The sequence below is a fragment of the Centruroides vittatus genome, unplaced genomic scaffold (genome assembly GCF_030686945.1).
Source record: "Centruroides vittatus isolate TY-2023 unplaced genomic scaffold, ASM3068694v2 contig_790, whole genome shotgun sequence".
Classification (NCBI taxonomy): Eukaryota; Metazoa; Arthropoda; class Arachnida; order Scorpiones; family Buthidae; genus Centruroides; species Centruroides vittatus.
In genome coordinates, this window is record NW_027122510.1 from 602,412 (window position 1) to 624,582 (window position 22,171).

The window sequence follows — 22,171 nt, forward strand, 5'->3', positions numbered from 1 at the left end:
GAACATCCTCGATCAAAATCGATCACCGAGAGTTATGAACCCCCAAACAATTGTGAGCTCTCTCTCTCCCGCGATTAGGGACGGGATGCGTAGCGTTTCTGTAGTAGTTCCTAGGTTCCAATAAACCATTATCTGTGTTGTCCTGTTATACGGATATTGCCTTTCTTTATCGACGACCCCACACACACTCCTCCACTCGACCTGACAAGTAACTGACCGAGCCCGACAAGTCGGGATATCGCGCAAAATTAGCCATCCTTGACAGTGGGGCGGGTCTTGCCGACCTATTCGCCGAGAACAAGGAGGTCCGACTTCCGTCCTACCTCCCGGCGTTTCCCACAAATTGGTGTCAGGAGTGGGGTCGTCAATAAAGGAGAAAAAAGGGCCATATTCGAATTCGGGACTTAAGGATAAATAGCGATAATGGAACCCAATCCCCAACCCGCGGCAGGGCCTGCTAACCCAGCGGATCCGCCACCACTCCCAAATCCAGGACCGAACCCTCTGACGTTAGGCGGTCTAGGCGGGATAATCCCGTTGCTCCCTGTATTCTCAGGAGACCCGCAAGGCCCCCGGGTAACGGATTTTTTTGATTTGTTAGCGGATATCATGAAGGTTGCTGCATGGTCGAAAGCGCAAATGCTGGCAGTAGCGAAGTTAAAATTAGCGGGAATAGCCCGGGAATTCGTACGAAAGGATCGGCGAATCAAGGAAGTCGACGATTTCGACGAATTTAAGCGACTTATGCTCCAGTGTTTCGATAGAGTGCCTCTCACTTTTTGATTAAATCGGTTTTATTCCTGTGTGCAAAGACGGGATGAAGATGTCCAAGCGTATGCTGCACGGTTGCAAGCGCTAGCGACGGAGATAGAAATCACCCCGGAACCCGGTGCAGATGCGGCGGAAACCGCCATCATACAGCGTGTGCAAAGAAAAGAGTTGGACGAACGCCTAAAGGTCCAATTCTTGAACGGAATCACGCTGCGGATCCAACAAAGGGTAATGAGTCATGCCCCAAAAACCTTTGACGAGGCCTTAGATGCCGCAATTAACGAGGAAACAATTGAGGAACTCACCGCGCATTCACGCGGAAACTTGCGGACAATTAACCTGCGATCAACCGAACATCCCCCGTTAGACGATTTAACGCAATTAACAAAGACGCTGGAAGAACTTAAAGGTAGAGTGGATGGGCTCACTCGAGGTACAACTCCACGCAATTATAGAACTCCCTCGGGAAGACGAAGCGATCGGGGCAGTTTCCGGAACTCCACTTATGCTAGGACACCTACCCAGCAAAATGACTATCGGCCGACTACTTCCCGACGCCAGTTCGATCAGTCGAATGTTCGAGCTACCCTTAACTCCGATAGGAACCAGAACTCGCCCTCCCCCTCAGCTATTAACGAAGGCGAGTGTGCGACACCGCCTCCGCCTCGAAACTATTCGCCCGCGAGACAGGAAACCGGTAACGAACAAAATAGGGTCCGATTTCGATCCCAATCACCGGAGAACTCTCAGTTTAAATGGAGGGGCAGAGTACAAAGCGTTGACGGGTGACGATATCGATTGCACCCTCGAAGGAACCCTTATCCTACGGCTAGGATTCGGCCACAAACCCAGAGAAGGCTAAATCAGCAATCAGAAAACCCCTTGAGAGCAAGGAACCGAACCCCGTCGCCTCTGGCCTCCATAACTTCCTTTCCGGCGCAAAGCGAAGCCATCTTTGAGTGTTTTATCGGAGGAAATCCGGCCACAGTTCAAATAGATACGGGAGCGAAAGTGTCTGTCTTAGCCAAATCTTTTGCTAATACGATGTTAGAGAGGGTAGACATCGATAGCGATAAGGAAACCGATTTAAGAAGCACGACTGGCCATTCTATACAAACCTACGGTATCATGAGCCCTACCTTCGAAATCGGTCAGTTACAATTTCCCTACACTTGTTGTTTGGTAGATATGGATGTTACTTGCCCATGCGATGGTATTATCGGTCGGGATATGATTACCGATAAGGGCTTTATTATTGATTTAAAGGGAGGAGAATTAACAATTCCCCCTCAGACCGTAATACCCTTTATAACCTCCTCTAGAGCTAGCGACTGAAGAGAACGGGAACCATTTAGCGATATAGATCGGGAGAAAATCCCTGACCATAGGAGAATTCAAAAAAAACGGAGGATAGAGAGGGCGCCCGAAGAAGGGAGTGTAGTAGAAAGAGACAATTTACATTCTCAGGTGAGCGAGAACGATGGAAGGGACATCGTGTTAGTGGAAACCTGTCGGCTTCCCCCTTTAACCGACAATATAGTCACCGCCACTATTAGAGGGACCAGAGGGATAGGAAAAGTAGGAGTAATAGAGTCGATCCCCTTCTCTCAGGAAGGAATATCAGGAGCCGATGTGTTAGTTGCTCCTAATAAGAAGGGACAGGTACCCATTCGGATTTGCAACACTACTCGTAAGACTATTAAATTAGAAAAGGGTACAAAGGTCGGAAACTTTTTCGAAGCAGAGGAAGAGACTGACCCAGTGAGAGTCAAAAAGGAAGGGAAAACGGCGATAATGTCGAAAGCTGAGTTCAGCCAGCTTTTTGATTGGAGTAATATCCCAGAAGAAGAGAAACAGGCTCTTCTAAACTTACTATACAAATACCGACATGTTTTTGCCATAGATGACTATGATTTGGGCTATTGCGATATTGTACAACATAAAATCGATACTGGAGACGCCGCGTCTATATACTCGCCGCCCTATCGAATCCCTTACGCTCAACGGCAACAGTTAAATGAGATTATAGATGAACTCTTAGCTCATAATATTATCGAACATTCCACTTCTCCGTGGAGTTCGGCCGCAATTTTAGTTAAGAAGAAATTGGGCGGGGTCCGATTAGTCATAGATTATCGTAAGCTTAATAAAATTACGAAGGTAGACCCTTATCCCCTTCCTTTAGTGCATGAGTCTCTTAGTCTAATGGGACAAGCGACCTATTTTTCGACAATGGACACTATTTCGGGATTTTGGCAACTTAGCGTGTGCGATAAGGAGAAGACTGCTTTCTCCACCATTGATGGTCATTATCAATGGAACAGATGTCTCATGGGGCTTCGTAATAGCCCTGCGGCGTTCGAAAGGGCTATGGACTTTGTCCTTCATGGTCTAAAGGGAAAGACCTGCCTCGTCTACATGGACGACATTTTAACTTTTAGCTCTGACTTCGCTAGTCACCTCAAACGATTGGAACAAATCTTTCAGAGGTTAGGAGAAGCGGGAATTAAATTAAAACCGAAAAAATGCCACTTCCTGCAGCGCCAGATAAAGTTTCTAGAACACGAGATCTCAGCGCAGGGTATAAAGCCTGACGCCGATAAAATACAATGCGTATTAGATTTCCCAAAACCGGAAAATGAGCGGGACGTTCAATCCTTTTTAGGTTTAACAGGGTATTATCGACGACATGTAGACGCTTATGCTAAAATCGCTAAGCCCTTAACCGATTTATTAAAGAAAGATATGCCATTTGAATGGGGACCAACCCAACAGGAGAGCTTTGAAACCTTAAAGACAATTTTAACGTCAGCCCCTGTATTAAAGTCCCCTGACTTTACTAAACCCTTTATCTTGGCTACCGATGCCTCCAACACGGCCTTAGGAGCGATTCTAGCACAGGAGGAAAATGGAAGGGAGAAACCCATAGCATACGCTAGCCGGCTGCTGAGAAAGCCCGAACTAAACTATAGCACCATGGAAAATGAGTGCTTAGCCACTGTGTGGGCTGTGAAGTACTTTAAACCCTATCTGTACGGACGCAAATTTACGATAATAACCGATCATCGCCCCCTACGATGGTTACTCGATTGCAAAGATTCCACGACCAACTCTAGGCTATCGCGATGGATCATTTTCCTCCAGGAATTTAATTTTGATGTTATTCATAAAGCAGGCAATTCTCACAAAAATGCTGACGCCCTTAGTCGTATACCCATCCGACAAATATCGGAGGTTGAACCTATTTTCTCCGTGAGCCAATTAGCCGTGGAACAGCAACGCGATAAGCGGTGGAAGTCTCTGTTACAACTTTTACAAGAAGGAGTTACCACCGGAAGTTATAACAATCTCGAGGTAGAGGAACTTTATATTAACGAAGTCGGTGCTCTATGCCATAAAGGAACCGACAAATGACACACGGATTGGTGGGAACAAATCGTCATTTCCGTACAATTAAAAGAATATATTCTCTCTACATTCCATGATAATCCGATAGCCGGACACTTGGGAGAACAGAAAATGCGAACAAAAATCGCTAAGTCCTTCTATTGGCCTGAAATGGCAAAGGAAATACGCAATTATTGTCAGAGTTGTCAAAGCTGCGCAAAACGTCGTCGACGAGGACGACGCACACAAGCTGAATTACAATTGTTCTCTCCTCTTTCTTACGTGTTCGAACGAACCGCGATGGACATTATCGGACCACTTCCTCTTACCACTTGCGGGAACAAGTATATATTAGTATTTGTTGATCATTTTAGTCGATATGCGGAAGCGATACCACTACCGGATGTTAGTAGTAAAACGATAGCGAAGGCTTTCGTCACGAATGTCGTATTACGCCATTCAACGCCTACGCACCTACTCACAGACCGAGCGCCTAATTTAATTTCCAAGATGTTTACAGAAATATGCAAACTGTTACAAATAAAACGCCTTCTTACCACAGCTTACCACCCCGCCTGTAACGGCGTAGTCGAGCGATTTAATAAAACCTTAGTTGATATTTTGTCACACTATGTAGCTAGCGATCAACGCGATTGGGATGAATGGATTCCCTACGCTTTATTTGCCTATAATACCTCTATACACGCATTGACCAACGAAAGTCCTTTCTTCCTTTTATACGGACGGGACCCTACATACCCATTTGAATTGGTGACCAGTCCTATCACGAGAGTCTTATGATGTTGAGGAAAATTTTGCTTCCGAATTAACCCAACGCATGAAACATGCGCACCAGACCGCACGTCAACACTCCGAACACACGGCAGAGCTCAGGCAAGAACGACACCGAAAACAAAATAAGCCTCCCTGATATAAATTAGGCGATAGAGTACTGTTAAAGGAAGTCGTCATGCCGCAAGGACTGAAACGAAAATTAGCTGCCCGATGGTCGGGACCCTATCGTATTATAGAAGTCTTAGGACCCGTTAATTTTACCATAGAGAATATACAAAATAAACGGAAGTTAAATGTGCACGCCGATTGCATCAAACCCACAACCGCTAGGAAAGAATTTCGCCTACGCGAGGACTTAGGAGCCGAACAGCCTGACGTCCCACGTGATGTTAGTAGTCCGGAAGCTCCTCAACCCATGTCAATTGACCCTTGGGATGAATTTATTTTAAACTTGATACCGATTCCCCTCGCAGCAGAATCGGACGAAATAGAAAGGGAGAGTGACGAAACAGCGTCGGAGGAGGAAGTCTCCGAATCGGAAACAGAAGAGGAAGCGGAAAGTACGATGCCTTATGCACTGAGAAGTCGCGGACCGGTAGAAGACCTATCCTGGGTCATGCCTCGGCCCAGCCGTAGCCACATTCCTCGATTTATTTCTCCCGCCACGAGCTGACCATCCTCGCCTTAGCCTTTAATTTCATAAAATTAGGTGTACTACTATCATTGCGACCCGAGAAGGGAAGCTCGAAGGATCGATTTCGTAGAAATCCGAACCTTTGTATATGTACTTATATCCATATCTTAGCTCTAATTTGACGTAGCTCTAGATATCAACCCCCCCCTCCCCCGAGGAGTAACAATTCTAATGTTAATAATCACCTTTCCCTGTTTCAGGGAAGAATAAAAGCCTCAGGAGAAGTACTAGGGAGCCACGATGATTTTTCTTCGACTTATCGTCATGTTCTTAAGTATGCAATGCACCACCCTACAACCGACATTGGCACCTATGAAGTTTACGAAAGGAGTAGTTTTCATCCATCAGGGAAATTTCCTTATGACAGCCAGCCATTGGACAATGACCTTACCTTCGACCATTTAAAAAGACAAGTTCAGTTTATCTCGGAATCAATAGATTACTTAGAAGAGCTGAGCAAGCGTAGCCCTTTAAGCAATAGCTCCGATCCAACCGCCTGGAAATTCCCCACCGGCGGATTTCAATTAGTAAAAGCTTCTTTCCTTAATTACCAGAGCGAATACCACGAGCTTTTATCACTAGTTACTCTAAAAGATAACTCCAAACAAAAGAGGGGACTTGTAGATATTGGAGGGAAGGCACTTAAATTCCTTTTTGGTACCGCTACGTCGGAAGAGGTTGAAGCCTTAAATGCTGAGATTGAAACCCTAAAACAGCACACTGACGGAATTATTCATTTATTAAAATCCCAAACCACTCTTCTCACTGATACCTTAAATGTCAGTAAAAATAATCGCCATCAAATTTTCCTTTTATTTAAGCGCATCGAAAGTTTCGGAGAACTCATGAATGTATACCGTTATAACCTCGCCTATGAAATTATCCTACGCACCATTGAATCTGCCGTCCAAGAACTGCATTTCCAATTGGTCGAATTACGAGAAGCGATCGACATTTTAGAGCAGGGACGATTAAGCCATTATTTCATTCCGCGAGAGATCATGTTACACACACTCCGCGATATACAAATCCAACTTCCGGACGGTTACGCAATGATCGAATCCATTCAACCGGATACGCTATTTAAATATTATCAGTGGATTACAACAATAGCGATAGCCCTTCCCGGCAAATTACGAATTTTCACAAAAATTCCACTGATTACCCCAAGCGGATCCTTTGATATGTACGAAATCGTACAGTTCCCTTCTTACATTTCTACCTTAAACACTTTCATGCAATTTAAGACCGCCCACCCGGTCATCGCGCTCTCGATGGACCGACAGTCGTACATGCTGTTGCAACGTCACGACCTAACCACCTGTAAAGCCGCTCATCTCCCGATGTGCTCTTTAGATAGCCCTATACAACACGATCCGTCCCAAAGCTGCGAATATGCTTTATTTAGTGGCATCGAAAATAAGGTCAAAGATCTCTGCACGCGACAAATTGTCCCTCAATTCTTGCCGATTTTTAAAAGAATAGATCAACAAGGTACCTGGATTTATTCCACGCCTAAACCTCTCCTCCTCACCATTCGATGTCCAACACGACGTCGCAATTTCTCTCTTATACCATCCACTAGGAAATTAAATAATACTGGCACTATTAATCTCTCGAATGCGTGTACCGGATACTTGCCGGGGATTATTTTCACGAGGTACTTCCAAAGACAGTCAACCCTTCAATTGGACATAGCCCAACAATTAGTTGTTCCCCAAATCGAACAAATCCTAAATCAAACCGAAATACGGTTACTGCAAACCCGTCTAAAGGATCCCCAGACTCTACCCATCAAGGTAATAAACTCCGCCGATATCGGAAAAGCCGATCGTTCCTTGACAAATGTTCGGTATGACCTCGAACATTTATTACGTATGTCAACCCCTCCTCCGTCAACTACCTCGACCCCCTCGTTAATTACCATCCTGATGAGTTGCTTACTGATTGCTCTTCTTCCCATTGGCATTATATATGGTTGTCGCTATTATCTACCGCGCCGCCGATGTTGTCGATCCAACTCCCGCGAACGAAACCCTAATCTGGCAAATCACCTCCTCCAAGAAGTACACCTAGACAACCTAGCTGCAAGCCCGGACCAAGAGCAAATTCCGGCCGCTGAGGGACCTAACACCTCAAATTCCGCTCAGCGGAGACCGACACCTGTTGCCTTCTCCTACTAACTATCCATCTAGTCCGGCGAGCGTATGCTTATGGGACCGGTTAGCATACAAACTTCCCTTTATCCATTGTCTCTCCGTAATTCTACAATTTATATACTACCCCTCGCTTCACTGTCGGATATCTCACATATCCTCTTTCCCTCTCAGACCAATGGCCAGCGAACACGAAGACACCGTTACGTCCCTCTTGACCTGCCCAATTTGTTACGACCTGGCCCAACCACCAGTCTATCAGTGCACGAATGGGCACCTCATATGCTCCAGCTGTCGGCCTAGAATCGACCAGTGCCACACCTGTCGAGAGTCATTGGGACATATCAGGAGCCTCGTCGTGGAACAACTAGCTTCCACGTTAATCTTTCCATGTGCCAATCAGTCTTACGGTTGTCTCTTCCGCGCCCCCTCCATCAGAGGGAGGAGCACCAAAAATCCTGCCATTTTCGACCAATGACATGTCCCTTCCCAGAATCTCGCTGCTCCTGGGAAGGAGACCATACCATGCTTCTTAACCATCTGCAACAACGCCACCCCCTTGCCCGTCTATACTCACGCTCCACCCTCCTTTTTATGGGGATCGCCTCGGGTCAACCCGAACCTACAATGTGGGCCTCCATTCTCGCCTGCTACGATCAGCATTTTTTGATTCGCGTCATTCGACGTCCAATGGAGATCTTGCTCTACCGGATCGAGGTTCTCTGCCTTCCCACTCATCCGCTTGATTCCGCCTCCACTACTTCCTTTTCCTACTTTCTTGCTTTCCAGAAGGGACGATATTCTTTACAATGGTCCGTCCCTTCGGTGTTCACCTTAGGCGACATTCCCCTTTCTACCTCCCTTCCTCCTCTCGAACTCCCCGCCACGGTTGTCCATTCCTTCAGCAACTGCGACAACTTCAAATTCTTCCTCCAAATTAATGCCGATTGACCAACACCTTTCAGATGGCCTCCACCGACTGGAGCGAGTCCGAGGAAACATCTTCCATGACCGCAGAGCCAGAGCAACCGGAAGTCGACGCGGCGGCCCTTCGGGCTGCCCTAAATTTCGCAAAGTCCCAGCGGAAAAAGAATGCAACACCAGTCACCATCGTGTTGCCGCTGGGGCACCAATGTCCCGCGGATCTTCGGCTCGCCCTAACCGACGAAGACGTTTTCACGGACATGTGGTATCGAACAACGCAATCCTTGACGCCGAACCCACCAACGCACACGGCGCCAGTCACCCCTGTTTCAGGACTCCGGCTTGACTTCCGGAGCTCAAAATCTCCCACGCCGATCCTGACACCGGAACCACAATCGCCGGACGCAATCTTGACCGAGTATATTTAGTTATATTTAACCAAATATTTAACCGAATTTATGTATTATTATATAACCGAATTTATATATATGCTTTTACATTCTTATATATATTATCGAATATTATAGCCATTTATACATATAGGTTATTATCGCCATTTATATGTAACCGTTTAACCATGTTAACCATATATGTAGCCTTTTATGTAGCCATTCAAATTCAATTGTGTTACTTTAATTAGTATGTTATCTCTAGTTTAATAAATTACATTTTGATATTTTATTCAAGCCTTCATTATTCCATATATTTGCGATACACTCAACCCAGTCTCTATTATCCAGATATCGGTTATAACCAATTTTCCCGAGAGAGAGAGTAGAAAACCCCACTTTACCTATCTGTTATCATACCTCTACCTATAACCATGAATTAATTGCCATTACGTATATTTTAATCTTTATTTTTGGATACCAAGACAGTATCAGCTAACAGCCACGCCAACAGGATGTCTACTTATCCAACGTTACCACCATTCGCCATACAACCCACCAAATTCCAGCCATCTACTTCTCAACCGAGGACCAATTCTTCCTTCCTCTTAGCACTTTATCAACATTCTATCAAAAACTTACCTGTGATTTTCGTCAACCATCGCCATCTAATATCCAGTAATATCCCATCAACGTACGAACCAATGAACAACTGAACAAAGGAAATAACGCACCCACGTGTTTCCTCGAACTACAACCTTTGTCTTCGACCTCCAGACCTCCAACCAATCACCGATATTCACTGCTAATTAACAACCGGCTTCCGTTCACAGACGTCGACGAAGTACCATTGTATCAATCCGATACTACCAGACAACAGAACAACCCGTTTTAACTCAGCCTATGTTTTGTATATCCTATTACTGTATCGCTATCAACTCTGTACCGCTTTATATGTATCTATATATGTATCTTTATAGATGTATCTGTAAAATACGTACGAATTATTTCTCAGCGATCTGAGAGAGAGCACCCTCCATAAAAGCGAACACCCGGACAGTCAATAAAATCAAACTGGTCCCATTTAGGACCAAGTTCGATTTCGAAAGTCCGAGGCAGTGTGAGACCCGTATTAGGCCGGTCCAATGTTAAATTTTAATTATTTCGAAGCCCTCTCGGGAGATAACGATCAAGTTTCGAAGGATGTACAATCTTCCGCCGTCAAACTCACTTCCCTCCTTCTCAGGATCTGACCTGAGTCACGGAATTCAAGTCATCATCCTCCCTCGCGATTGGTGATCGTGGCGGAAGGGACTTAGAGTATAAATAGGGGGGAGATCTCTAAGAACGGGGAGCTGACGTCCGAAGAAGACGAACTGCCTGGCGACACCGTATCCGATTCGAAGGCCAAGTCGAGACGCCGAAGCCTTCGCCGACAAGCCAATCCTGCCGCCCACCTGTCGCTCCGCCAGGAAAACGCCCGAGTCCGACGAACATCCTCGATCAAAATCGATCACCGAGAGTTATGAACCCCCAAACAATTGTGAGCTCTCTCTCTCCCGCGATTAGGGACGGGATGCGTAGCGTTTCTGTAGTAGTTCCTAGGTTCCAATAAACCATTATCTGTGTTGTCCTGTTATACGGATATTGCCTTTCTTTATCGACGACCCCACACACACTCCTCCACTCGACCTGACAAGTAACTGACCGAGCCCGACAAGTCGGGATATCGCGCAAAATTAGCCATCCTTGACAGTGGGGCGGGTCTTGCCGACCTATTCGCCGAGAACAAGGAGGTCCGACTTCCGTCCTACCTCCCGGCGTTTCCCACAAGATTTTGTTTTAAAGATTAAAATTCTTTTATTATCTTACAAATATTTTTCCCCTACTTCAGTGTCTGTTCTTTTTCCTATGTGCGCATTATGTTTTATGTACTGTACATTATATATAATTGCATGTAATGTATTAATAAATAAATTTTCTTGTTTACAGTGCTAATCAATATCTAGTATTTATAGTTATTGCTGTATTACCTATACAATAGTCTGTTTAATGTTACACTAGAATACTATATATACTGTATACAGAGTAGTACTGTGTATTATTATTGGACATACTACTATACAGTCAAACCTGTTTTTATGCGGGGGATAGGGACCGCATTAAAAAAAACGCATTAAAAAAAATCTCACGAAACTTCACGAATGGCTGTAAATAATAGTTTTCGCAACACAATTAAAAAAATAATTTTTTTATGCGGTCAATAGGGACCGCATAAAAGAAGTCTCACGTAGAAAATAACTCAAAACCATACGAAATAAAATTTATTGACAACAGATGTCAGCACTTGAATGCATCGTCTGGTCTATCGTCTGGTCTATCGTCTGTTTTACATATTTTTGTCCAGGTGGTGTTTTGTTGACTTAAAAAGTAAATTATTTCATTTTTCGCATATTCATGCAATAATATTACTATAATAAGTGCATTTATGCTACAATAAGTTTATTTAGCTATAATAAGTCAACGTGAGACATGACGAATCGCACGAGACTAGTCGCCAACTATACCGCACAAATTAAAAATTCGCATTAAAAAAATCGCACAAATAAAAATCGCACATAAAAAGAGTGTATTATTATTGGACATACTACTATATTAAGATAAAGTATACCTAAATAGAGTAGTTGTACTTGACAAGTTTTAATGTCCAAGTTTGCCATATTCTTGAGTAGGTGTTGTATGTGTAGAGAGAATCCAATTTTATGAGGATTAATGTACAGATACAAAGTTATACAAGATTATTTGTACAGGTACAGTTTATTAATATAAATTGTAACTATTAAACTTCAAAAGCCCTCTCTCTTTTCTCCTTTTATACAAATGTAACAATTGATTTATTTAAAACTGACTTTTTTATTTATAGAAATTATTTATTCACTTGTAATATTTTTTAAGAATACACTCTCCTATACAAAATTCTCTCTAGATCTGCATAACAATTGAAGATATATATCAGGTTGCATTGTTTCAAGTAGAGAATGTCTTGATTATGTTTATTTATAGTACAGTAGAGCGTCGATAAGTGGAACCAATTGGGGACTGGGGTCCTTCCAGTTAATGATTTGTTCCAGTTTCCGACTTTGTACGAAAAAATACATTAACCTGTCCGATGTTCAAATTTTTCTCCGTTGCGTATCGCTTCCTGTTGAATTTTCGTCGATTTTAAGCCTAACGAAAATTTTTATAATAATCATCGAGGCTATCGTATCGTTAAAAATTATTTCTGCATTTTGTACAAACAAAATAAATATATTAAAGAATATAAAAAACATGAAAATTATACTTTAGAAGTAAATTTAGTATCAAAAACATTCGATTCAGCACGACACAGTCCGACTGAAAATTGTTCCAGTTTCCGGCCATTCCACTTACCGACGTTCCACTTATCGGCACTCTACTGTATATTAGAGATGTGCAAAATTAAAATTTTACGACGAAACTTCCGCACCCTTAATAATTTTATTTATGTTAACTTTTTTACGAATATACAAGTTTACAATATATTTAGCGACAGAAATATCAATAGTTTTGCCGTTATTTTGTAATATTTGCACAAATGAAACATCTCGTCTATGATCTTACATGTAGTCATCTTATCGTCCAGAAATGACTAACGTTGTAGCTATTCTCGAGTGATGATATGCCTAGTTTTGAATTTGCTCATAATATATTTGATATAACATTTAAAATAAGTCTGTTTATATAGTTATATATATATATATATTTTAAATGATTATTCATACAATTTACAGATTTTCTAGTTTTTCGTAAACTGATTATGTGTAAAGTAGCAGTTGATTGAATAGAGCTGTCTTTGTTTAGTAAATGTATGTTAATGCTCGAAAAACAGTGTTTTTCTTTTGTTATCATTTTAATGAGAATGTCTAAAAATACAATGTATTGGTAGAGTTTTGTTCTACATAAAGTTTAAAAGATAACAAACGAGAGATTTTACTCGAGATAAACTTTTTTATCACTAATTATAATAAAAATTCGATTATAAAACACTATTATAGCAATATCCGATAACCGGAATTTTAAGACCCGGCAAGTAATGCTGTTCAGTTTTGTATCGTACCTCCGACTATATTTGTTAAACAAAATTTAGAAGTAAAATATTTATTGTTCTAAATTTAGGTGAAAGGGTTTTGAACTAAATCTACTTTTACTTCTCATCTCATTTTAAGTTATTGGAAATTATTCTCAAAAATACAAATTTCAAAGTATATTTTTCAAATTAAATCATCATTTATCGTTCGAAATATGTTTTCATTTCTATAAAATCATATTTAGTTGCACTTGTGTGCATGTTAGCCGAACATAAAATAATTTACAGAGCTAGGTATTACACTTTGTAACGCTTATAAGATGTAAATAGAATACGAAGGTAAGATGGTAATTGAAGTATTTAAAACACTGAATTTATTGATCTGGCCAACTTCGGAGGTATCTTTGCCAAGTATTTGATTATTCTGGACTCGATCCATGTTTACTTGACATCTCATCTGTGTACCAAATTATTTTGAAAACAATATTTTCTGTTTTTTTCCCTACAGTAGTTTTTTACATACATACTCAGAAACAGTAAAATTTTGGTTAGGGCTATATGAATATTATAAGATGTTAAAATTTATTTAATTATTATGAAATATGTTAGCATTGTTAACTCGGATCGTATTAGCTAAATTATTATCTGCCGAATCTTATTGATTCGTTAATTGGTTATAAATTCATTGTAGTAATTAATAGACGACGACGTGCCTACTAATAATGCTGTATTGTTCAAATGATTAATTAAGTTTATAGTCGGTTAACATAGCATAATGTCTCTGATTATCGTTCTGTGTTAGTTTGCAATAAATGTTTAAAATGACTTTGTGTAATAATTATATTATTAATATATTTTACAAAAACATTATCCAAAGGAAAGATGCGTTGTAGAAATATTTATTACTGAAGACACTGGTGAAATTTGTTTCTATCCTTTCCTTACTATTAAATGAATTGCTAATAAATCTTCTATCAAAGTTGGTTACTTATTCTGTTATTCAATAAATGGAGAAATATATATTATTATTATTTCAAATAGTTTTGCCCATTACAATGTGTAAATGACATTCTGGCAGTTGTAAACTTCCTTAAGGTTACGCCAAAGAAGGCCAATGTCATAGCCAAGACATTTGTTTACTTACTTAAAAAAAAGTGTATTGCGGATTTTTTTTGTTTTAAATAATTTAACTACTGTTGCATTTAAAGATAGAAACAAATAGTTACGTAAAAAATATGTAATTCCGGGATAAATGTTTTAAATATGTAACGTATAAAAATAGCAAAGCCATAAAATTGGAGTCCTTGTATCCTTTGCATATACTAGTGGAAGCGTATTTGAAATAGCTGTGGAATTAATTTTCTGTAGCGACTGCTTCTCTGCCTTTATGTGTAAAAATTATTTTAAAAAATCTTTTTAATAGTCAAAATTTCTGAAGTATTTCGATTTAAAGTTTTAAGATACTCTGATTTTAAATGCTAGAAGATTTCTTTTTATTCTTTTGTATAATGGAGATGGAGAAGCAGCAGCATCTGTAAACATTTTTACCACTGTTTTAAGCATACTCCTGGAAAATACTAATTTTTTTGGTTAATGTAACCCTTGGTGCCAAGATGGTGGCTCGTCTCTGATTCCAGCAAGGAAACAGTGGGACACACGTTCTAACCTAACCTAACCTATTCTAATAATTTGGTTGCTAATAATTATGGTAATGTATTAGAATAGGTTAGGTTAGAACGTGCGTCCCACTGTTTCTTTGCTGGAATCGGAGACGAGCCACCATCTTGGCACCAAGGGTTACATTAACCTTTTTTAAATATCATTTTCATTTATATTTTAAGTATTTATCATGAGGTAATTTTCAACATATAATTTCTGTACTATTCTAAGAGAGTTTTTATTTTAAAATACATTGTACAACACTCATCATTTGCCTATAAATAGCTTTTGTAACTTGAAATCTGTTGTATGAACAAGCAGGTGGTTGTTTGATGCGTGGGTGAAGTAAAATTTAAATATAAGCAGTGACTTTGAAGTAAAATATTTTTTAAATGAAAAAATATTGTATAAATTATATATTTTTTACGGGAATGAAAGCTGCCAATAAAAAAGAAGTGCTATTTATTAACTTTTTGAAATATAAATCTAGCAAAGTAGAACCATCATGAAAGTGGTTGATCAAAATGAAAGGTTTAAGTGTTAAGTGAGAATTAAGATAAAAGAAATGATGTTAGTCTTCGGTATAGTTCTGTTATATTTATTATGCTTTCTTTAACAATGTTTGTATTCTTTTAGAGAAATTTTGCAGTTAACATCGAACGAAGTCGTTCGTATATTTCTGCTTGACATCATTTGGCAAGATGTATCATCATTACTTACTTTTTATGTAATGGCCAACATTTAATGATTTTAGACACTAAAAATTCAGAGTGACATTTGTTGGATGTTGTTCTATTGAATATTCCAAATAGGATAATATTTCAAATGTAATTTTCTGTAACACAAGAAATAAGTCATCTTGTATTGTTAGACAGACAACTTAGAAAACAAGTTGTGTTTTCTTTCAAACTGTTTATCATCATTGATCTTAAATGCTTTCTATATTATTCTTAGACTTGTTTATTTACACTTACTCTTGCTATTGAATTATGTACATTTTATATTTTATATTATTTAAAAATCATTTGGTGATTGAAAAAGTACAGAATGGAATTTTGGTCAGTCAAGGAAAAACAATATCAACTAGTTTGGAATTTTTCAATCTTCAGTTGAAAGTAAAACACATATACAGTAGGACCCCCCATAACACGGTAGATACGTTCAGTGTTATATAAATCTGTGTTGTACGAGTCACTTAAAAACATGGGCCAATCACTTGTGCAGTTTAGGGGCTATGGCTGTTTGAAAGGTAAGAAAACCTTTGAAAAAGTGATTTGAAAATGTTGAATCAAATTAGTCTAGAATCGATTAATTTTATGGTTTCTTCCATAAAATTAATCGATTCTAGACTAATTTTATTCAACATTTTCAAATCACGTATAATTTTTTGGGAATAATCCATATAAACTATGCTATAAACAAAAAAATTGTAGGATTACTTACCGAGTGTGCACCGTTTGATGATGCCATTGCTTAAGCTTGTTTTCGTTGCGGAGCGGCTCGTCAAACAGCAGATGCATGTTTCCTGATCAGCGAATTTTTCGCAGAAAAATAAGTTAACTTTGGAGACATCATTAATAAAAATATAATTTTTATGGTCGTTAAATAATAAATGTTTTTTAGTAGGTCCAGTGCTCGTGTAAGCTCAACGGTTTGTGCAATATCCACTATTGGTCCAGATTCAACCAATCCTGTCGTGACACAAGTCGGCGATGATGTTTAACCGTGTTATACGAGTCTCTTTTAGCATGTTATACAAATACAATCGCAATCTTTTTGCCATGTTATATGAATCCGTGTTATATGAACCTGTGTTATAGGGTGGTCTACTGTAGTAGAAATATGTATTTAATATGCATTTAAACATTAATAAAAGTGTTCCAACATATATCAGAGTTTTAAAATATGCTAATTTTATACTGATTTTAATGAAAAATTAAATTGTATTTGTAGCTGTATCTGATTTGGCTAGGAGTTTCCATTCTACCCCTGGAAGCTTGGATTGTATACAAAATGGAAACAAATTATATTTTTAAATCGCCACTTGCAATAACCTTGTCTTTACCTATGATTGTAGATGATGTCTTAATTACTTAGAAGGGCTCAGAGGAGGAACAGCTAATATTTATAGAAATACTGTCTTTAGTTTACCTTTCTACTTCATTCACCATAGAACATGAAGATGACACTAAAATATTGTTTTTAGATCTACATGTATATAATATTTGTAATGATAATTTAAGTCAGATGATGATAAAAAGGTATAAATACAGGTACTCCTCACTTTACGACCTATCTGCTTAACGACCACTTGCACTTACGACCAATTGAATTTTGACTTGCAATTCGAGGAATCCCCTTTCTCAGCTTGAGTGTTGGTCAGTGGCAAATGGTGACATGTGCACTAAGCGTACTATAATAGTCTTTTTATGAATAAATTTGAAGTTTGTTGCATAATTTGGATAATTTTACAATGATCCTATATTCCTGGCACAAACTCCTCGCTTATTGACCAGTTCGCTTAACGATATAGTTGTTGGAATGGAACTCAGTCGTAAAGTGAGGAGTACCTGTAGTAGATAAAGAGTGAAACTTAATTGAATGAATAAAGCAAATTTTTTAGATATCCAGATTTTTTGTGCTGTTTTCTGTTCTCTGAAACTTTATAAGTAATTTATTAATTATCAGGTTCATATTGTCTTTGTTTTGAAATTATATGTGTGTATTTTTTTTATATTTAGAAATAGCGACAGGATCGCAAATAATGAATTCTATTCCACCAAAAGAGAAAAGACGACTTCCTCCTAGAGTAAGTATATCTTAAAACTATTCTAGAATTAACTTACTTAAATTATATTGCTCAAGGAATTTTTGATAAATTTGTCCTTCAGTAGTACTTGTAAAAACCAACGTTAAACTAGACTTAAAATTATGTTTAGGTAAGATCTATATGTCTTAAGATATAATTAAGCTTAATTGGAGTATCTAGTTAGACTCTTTTGATGATTTGGTTTTTCTTTTCTAAATATTGGGCTGATACTGTGCAAAACAAAAGATGGGGTTACACATTTTAGGGTTCAAAATGAAGTACCAGGCTTGGACTTAATGGGAAGCAAAATATAATGATCCAAAATAATACTTATAGGCCTATAAGTAAAAATCCACAATAATAGCGAGGTTGAGGCCGAAGTTTTCAACGTGAAAACGTGTACATCGGATGTTCAGTTCCGCTTTTCTGTAAGCCTAGAAGTTTGACAATGGCGTTTAGAACGTTGAGCATGATTCCACTGACTTTCCAAATTCCATTGTCAAACTTCTAGGCTTACAGGAAAGTGGCACCGAATGTCCGATGTACACATTTTTGAGTTTAAAACTTCGGCCTCAACCTCGCTAATATTTATTAGGTTGAACAGTATTATTTATATATAAACAACAATGATTATAACAAGAATTAGTAAAGAGTATAGATTTCAAATATTCAAAAAAACCAAAAGTCAAGATCAGTTATTTACAAAATAAACAATTAACCAAAGAAAGAAATCCTTTTTCATATAAATCAATCAAATCTCCACAGAAATAATTAAACAAAGAATACACTTCTTACAAGCTGATCGCTTATCAAAGGATGCCAGACAATTTCATTCAATGAAGATTACTGTCGGGATCTACACCACACCGTTGAATGGATGGATTTAGTGTTGTCTTTTATTCTTCTATTGGTGTAACTTCACATTGCCCTATTTACATGTCCACACTTCACGGGAAGTGTGAACATGTAAATAGTATATTTAGATTTTTATTTTTGAATTTAGCACATTGAGGGTTTCTTAGGAGTTTCTGTGAAAAAAAAGACCCAAAAAGAAAATAACTATAACTAAAAATAATGCCCAAAACAAAATAACGATTAAACTTTGACTCCTTACACCTGTTTATATCTGTATACAGTATATGTAAGTACACATGTATAATCATTCGCAGAATACTAAGTGAAATAAGTATTTACTTTGTCTGAGCTTGGTCCCAAACAAAAGTAATAATACTCTCAGAAAATTTAAAGAGGTTTTGAAATGTATTTGTCATCCATGATATATAATTGTATATGGTTGGTTATGGTTGGTTGATGATCTGTGAATGTAAGATTGCATGAGATTTAATTATGTCCAGAGGTCAAGAAAGAACAGCCTTGATACAGACCCTTAAGTAAAAGTAAACAACAAAATGAACATATAAGTTAATATGTGAAAAAACAGTAGCTATATAAATATAAAATTATTTGATTAAGAAATATTTTTAAAATATGATTACAATAATAAAACATTAAAAGTAATTATATATAAAAAATAATACAATACACATTAAAAGATGCACACAGTACAATAAAAAAGGATTAAAAGAACTAGCAAAAGTACATTATATCTTTACATGCCTTTAATGAAAAAGGCCTAGATAAAGAAAAACTTTAAGGTCACTCATTGAGGATACTATGTAGTAAAGAAGTAATGGTGAGTAGCATTCTGAATTTATATATAGAAAGACACGATTTGTTGTGTGTATTGCAACCAGAGCAGACTATGTTTTTTAAGTCTTTTATTTCATGATAAAACATCATTAGAAAACTTAATTTGATCAAAATAGACTATACAGTTGTGGTGTAAGAAGCTGGGGGCGAAGGCGGGTTTCCTATTGACCGCTTAGTCGGCAACGAGTTGATAAAATCTGCTCACTTTGTCACTGGGTGGCTATTTAATAAATTGTCGTCAGGATTGCAAGATCCTTTTGACGTCAGGACCTGACACCAGTTAGGATAGTTAAAAGGTTGCGTCCTAACTTGTGAATTGTAAACAAATGTTGAGTAGGAGAGCTGATTCAACTGTCAAATGGGAAGCGCAATGGGTAAGTCAGTAGGGGTCTAAAAGCCAAAAAATGGAGTCGACACCAGGTTTAAACAAGCTAACATATTTAATATATACAATACAAACCTAGATTACAAGATAAAACTACTGTGACACATATATCTATATACTAAGCGTAAGCACCGCGCTTGCAAGGTTCTAGGAAAATCATTCCCGTTCCATTTGCTTCAAATGGAGAGAGAGAGTTTACAAGTATTCTGACAAACTATCAAATACCTCTGCGAGAGAGTTGTCCTCTATTGCTGGCGAGGTGTAAGGTTTTCTGTCTGGATAATAGCCATCCTCTTCTAAGAAAATGGCTGGACTGGATCCTTGGAGAGAGTCTGCTCTGGAATATGGCAAGACTGGAGCCTGGGTTGGAGTCCGCTGGTGTCTGCTCCAAGTCTTGAGTTCGAGCTCCTTTTATCCTCCTTAGGCCTGGGAAAATGATCAGGTGATCAGCTGTTTGGAGATGAAGTTGCAGGTGTGAAGTAGTGAGCTGTTAATGATGCTGAGCTGTCGTTTTTATGGAGCAGATAGTATAATATTTGGTTTGAGACTTGTTAGATTCATCCTGTTTACTTGTTCGAAGGTTGACTTCTCCTCTTTAACAATAGATTTTTATAATTTTTTAACAGTTGTTGATGAAAAGGGTGACATTCAATCCTTTTTCTGTATGATGTTTTCTTAACGATCGCGATTGAGAAATATGTTAAATATTTCCTTAAAATAGAGCACCTTAATCTGTTATATAAGTTGACCCACATAGCAGGCAAATCAAGTGTGAGAGTGTTGCACGGATTTAGTGCATCAGTAAGGAGGGCCTCCCAAATATACACGATGCTCCTGTTATCACAATGCCTGAGCATCATCACCTGGCCCTACGGCGGGGTGTGTTGGTGCTGCAACACCATTCTTGCCAGCTTGGAATCACACTTGCTAGCTCGGTATCACACTTGCCTGCCCTGATAGAATGCTGCTGTTCAGAAATGCGACAAGCCAACATTCTGGTTGTTACTCCAACGTATTGGGTGTGAATACCAGATGTTGTATTTTCTAATGGGATATGTTACTAATGGCTTGAATTAATTCATAGAATGAAAATACGTGTAAATTTTCATAAATAAGTTTTATATAGAGTAAGAAGCAGATGTTGCTATAGAAGTAAACTTTTTTTAAATTGTAAATGTATATCTTATACCTTTTCAATCTTTGTTAATATGAGAATTATGAGATTTTATTTTTGAAACGTTATGTAAGAATCTGACATTATGATAAAAATAATTTAACAACAGAATGTAATAATACTAGTAGAATTTTTTTGCAATATGCAATGAATATGTAAATAGCAGGGTTACTGGAGAATTTCCACTTCCAAATTTTGCACAGATTATTCTGCATCCTACATAGGTATGGAGGGAACCATCTTGAAGAAATGCCAATTTTTTTTTTCTATAATTTGGATGAAATGAAGAAAAATCTTTCTCAAAAGATGGAAAGACTTATCAAAACTTTAATTTCTGGCCATGGTGCAATTAGGCCACAGATGGCTGATGGCATATTGTAGTAAATTTAAAATTCTGTATATAAATGCGAACAGAATTTCAAATATATGAGAATATGACTTATTAGCGAGGTTGAGGCCGAAGTTTTTAACACGAAAACGTGTACATCGGACGTTCGACGCCGCTTTTCCGTAAGCCTAGAAGTCTGGCAATGGCCTTTGGAATGTCGAGCACGATTCCACTGACTTTCCAAAGGCCATTGCCAAACTTCTAGGCTTGCGGGAAAGCAGCGCTGAACGTCTGACATACACGTTTTCGCGTTGAAAACTTTGGCCTCAACCTCGCTATCAACTTAAATTTAGACTTCTTTTAACATAGATTGCATTGAATCTTATTGTTCATACCAGGTACCAGGAGTAGTAAGGAAACTTTATTGGGCAACTTAGAGCATATTCAGAACTATCAAATCACAGCCACACTTTAGCAAAGACATGGGTTCAGATTCTTCAATAAGCTACATTGTTTATCATTTTTAAATTGAATTAATATGAAGTTATATAAATATAGAAATATATACTACTATTTCAGATAGCCAAAATGTTTTGTTATATATAAAAATGTTTTTAAAAAACCTGTTTTCAACCTTGTTCAGAATTAAAATACAAATTAAAGAAAGGAATTTAGTTCTTTTCTTTAATTTAATTTGTATTTTAATACATTTATAACCTGTATCAGATCTCTGAACAGGGTCAAAAACATTTTTGATTAAACTAGTGCTGGAAAAGCATGTAAGGTATGTTTTGAGTCTATAAATGTTAATTTTAAATAGTGTTTTAATTTTAATGTATATGTATTAATTTGAACTTTAAACTGTTGTTCAATTGTTTAATG

At 38.4% G+C, this 22,171-nt stretch overlaps 1 protein-coding gene across 5 annotated transcripts in view; it reads left to right on the forward strand.

Annotated features, from left to right (window-relative positions):
- Nucleotides 1-22,171, forward strand: part of larp (La related protein) — a 131,158-nt gene that overhangs the window by 26,669 nt on the left and 82,318 nt on the right. For all 5 annotated transcript variants that reach the window (XM_067278101.1, XM_067278102.1, XM_067278104.1 and 2 more), the window contains one exon: nt 17,625-17,692. In XM_067278101.1, coding sequence (XP_067134202.1) covers nt 17,625-17,692 — 68 coding nt within the window. The remainder of the gene's footprint in view (nt 1-17,624; nt 17,693-22,171) is intronic.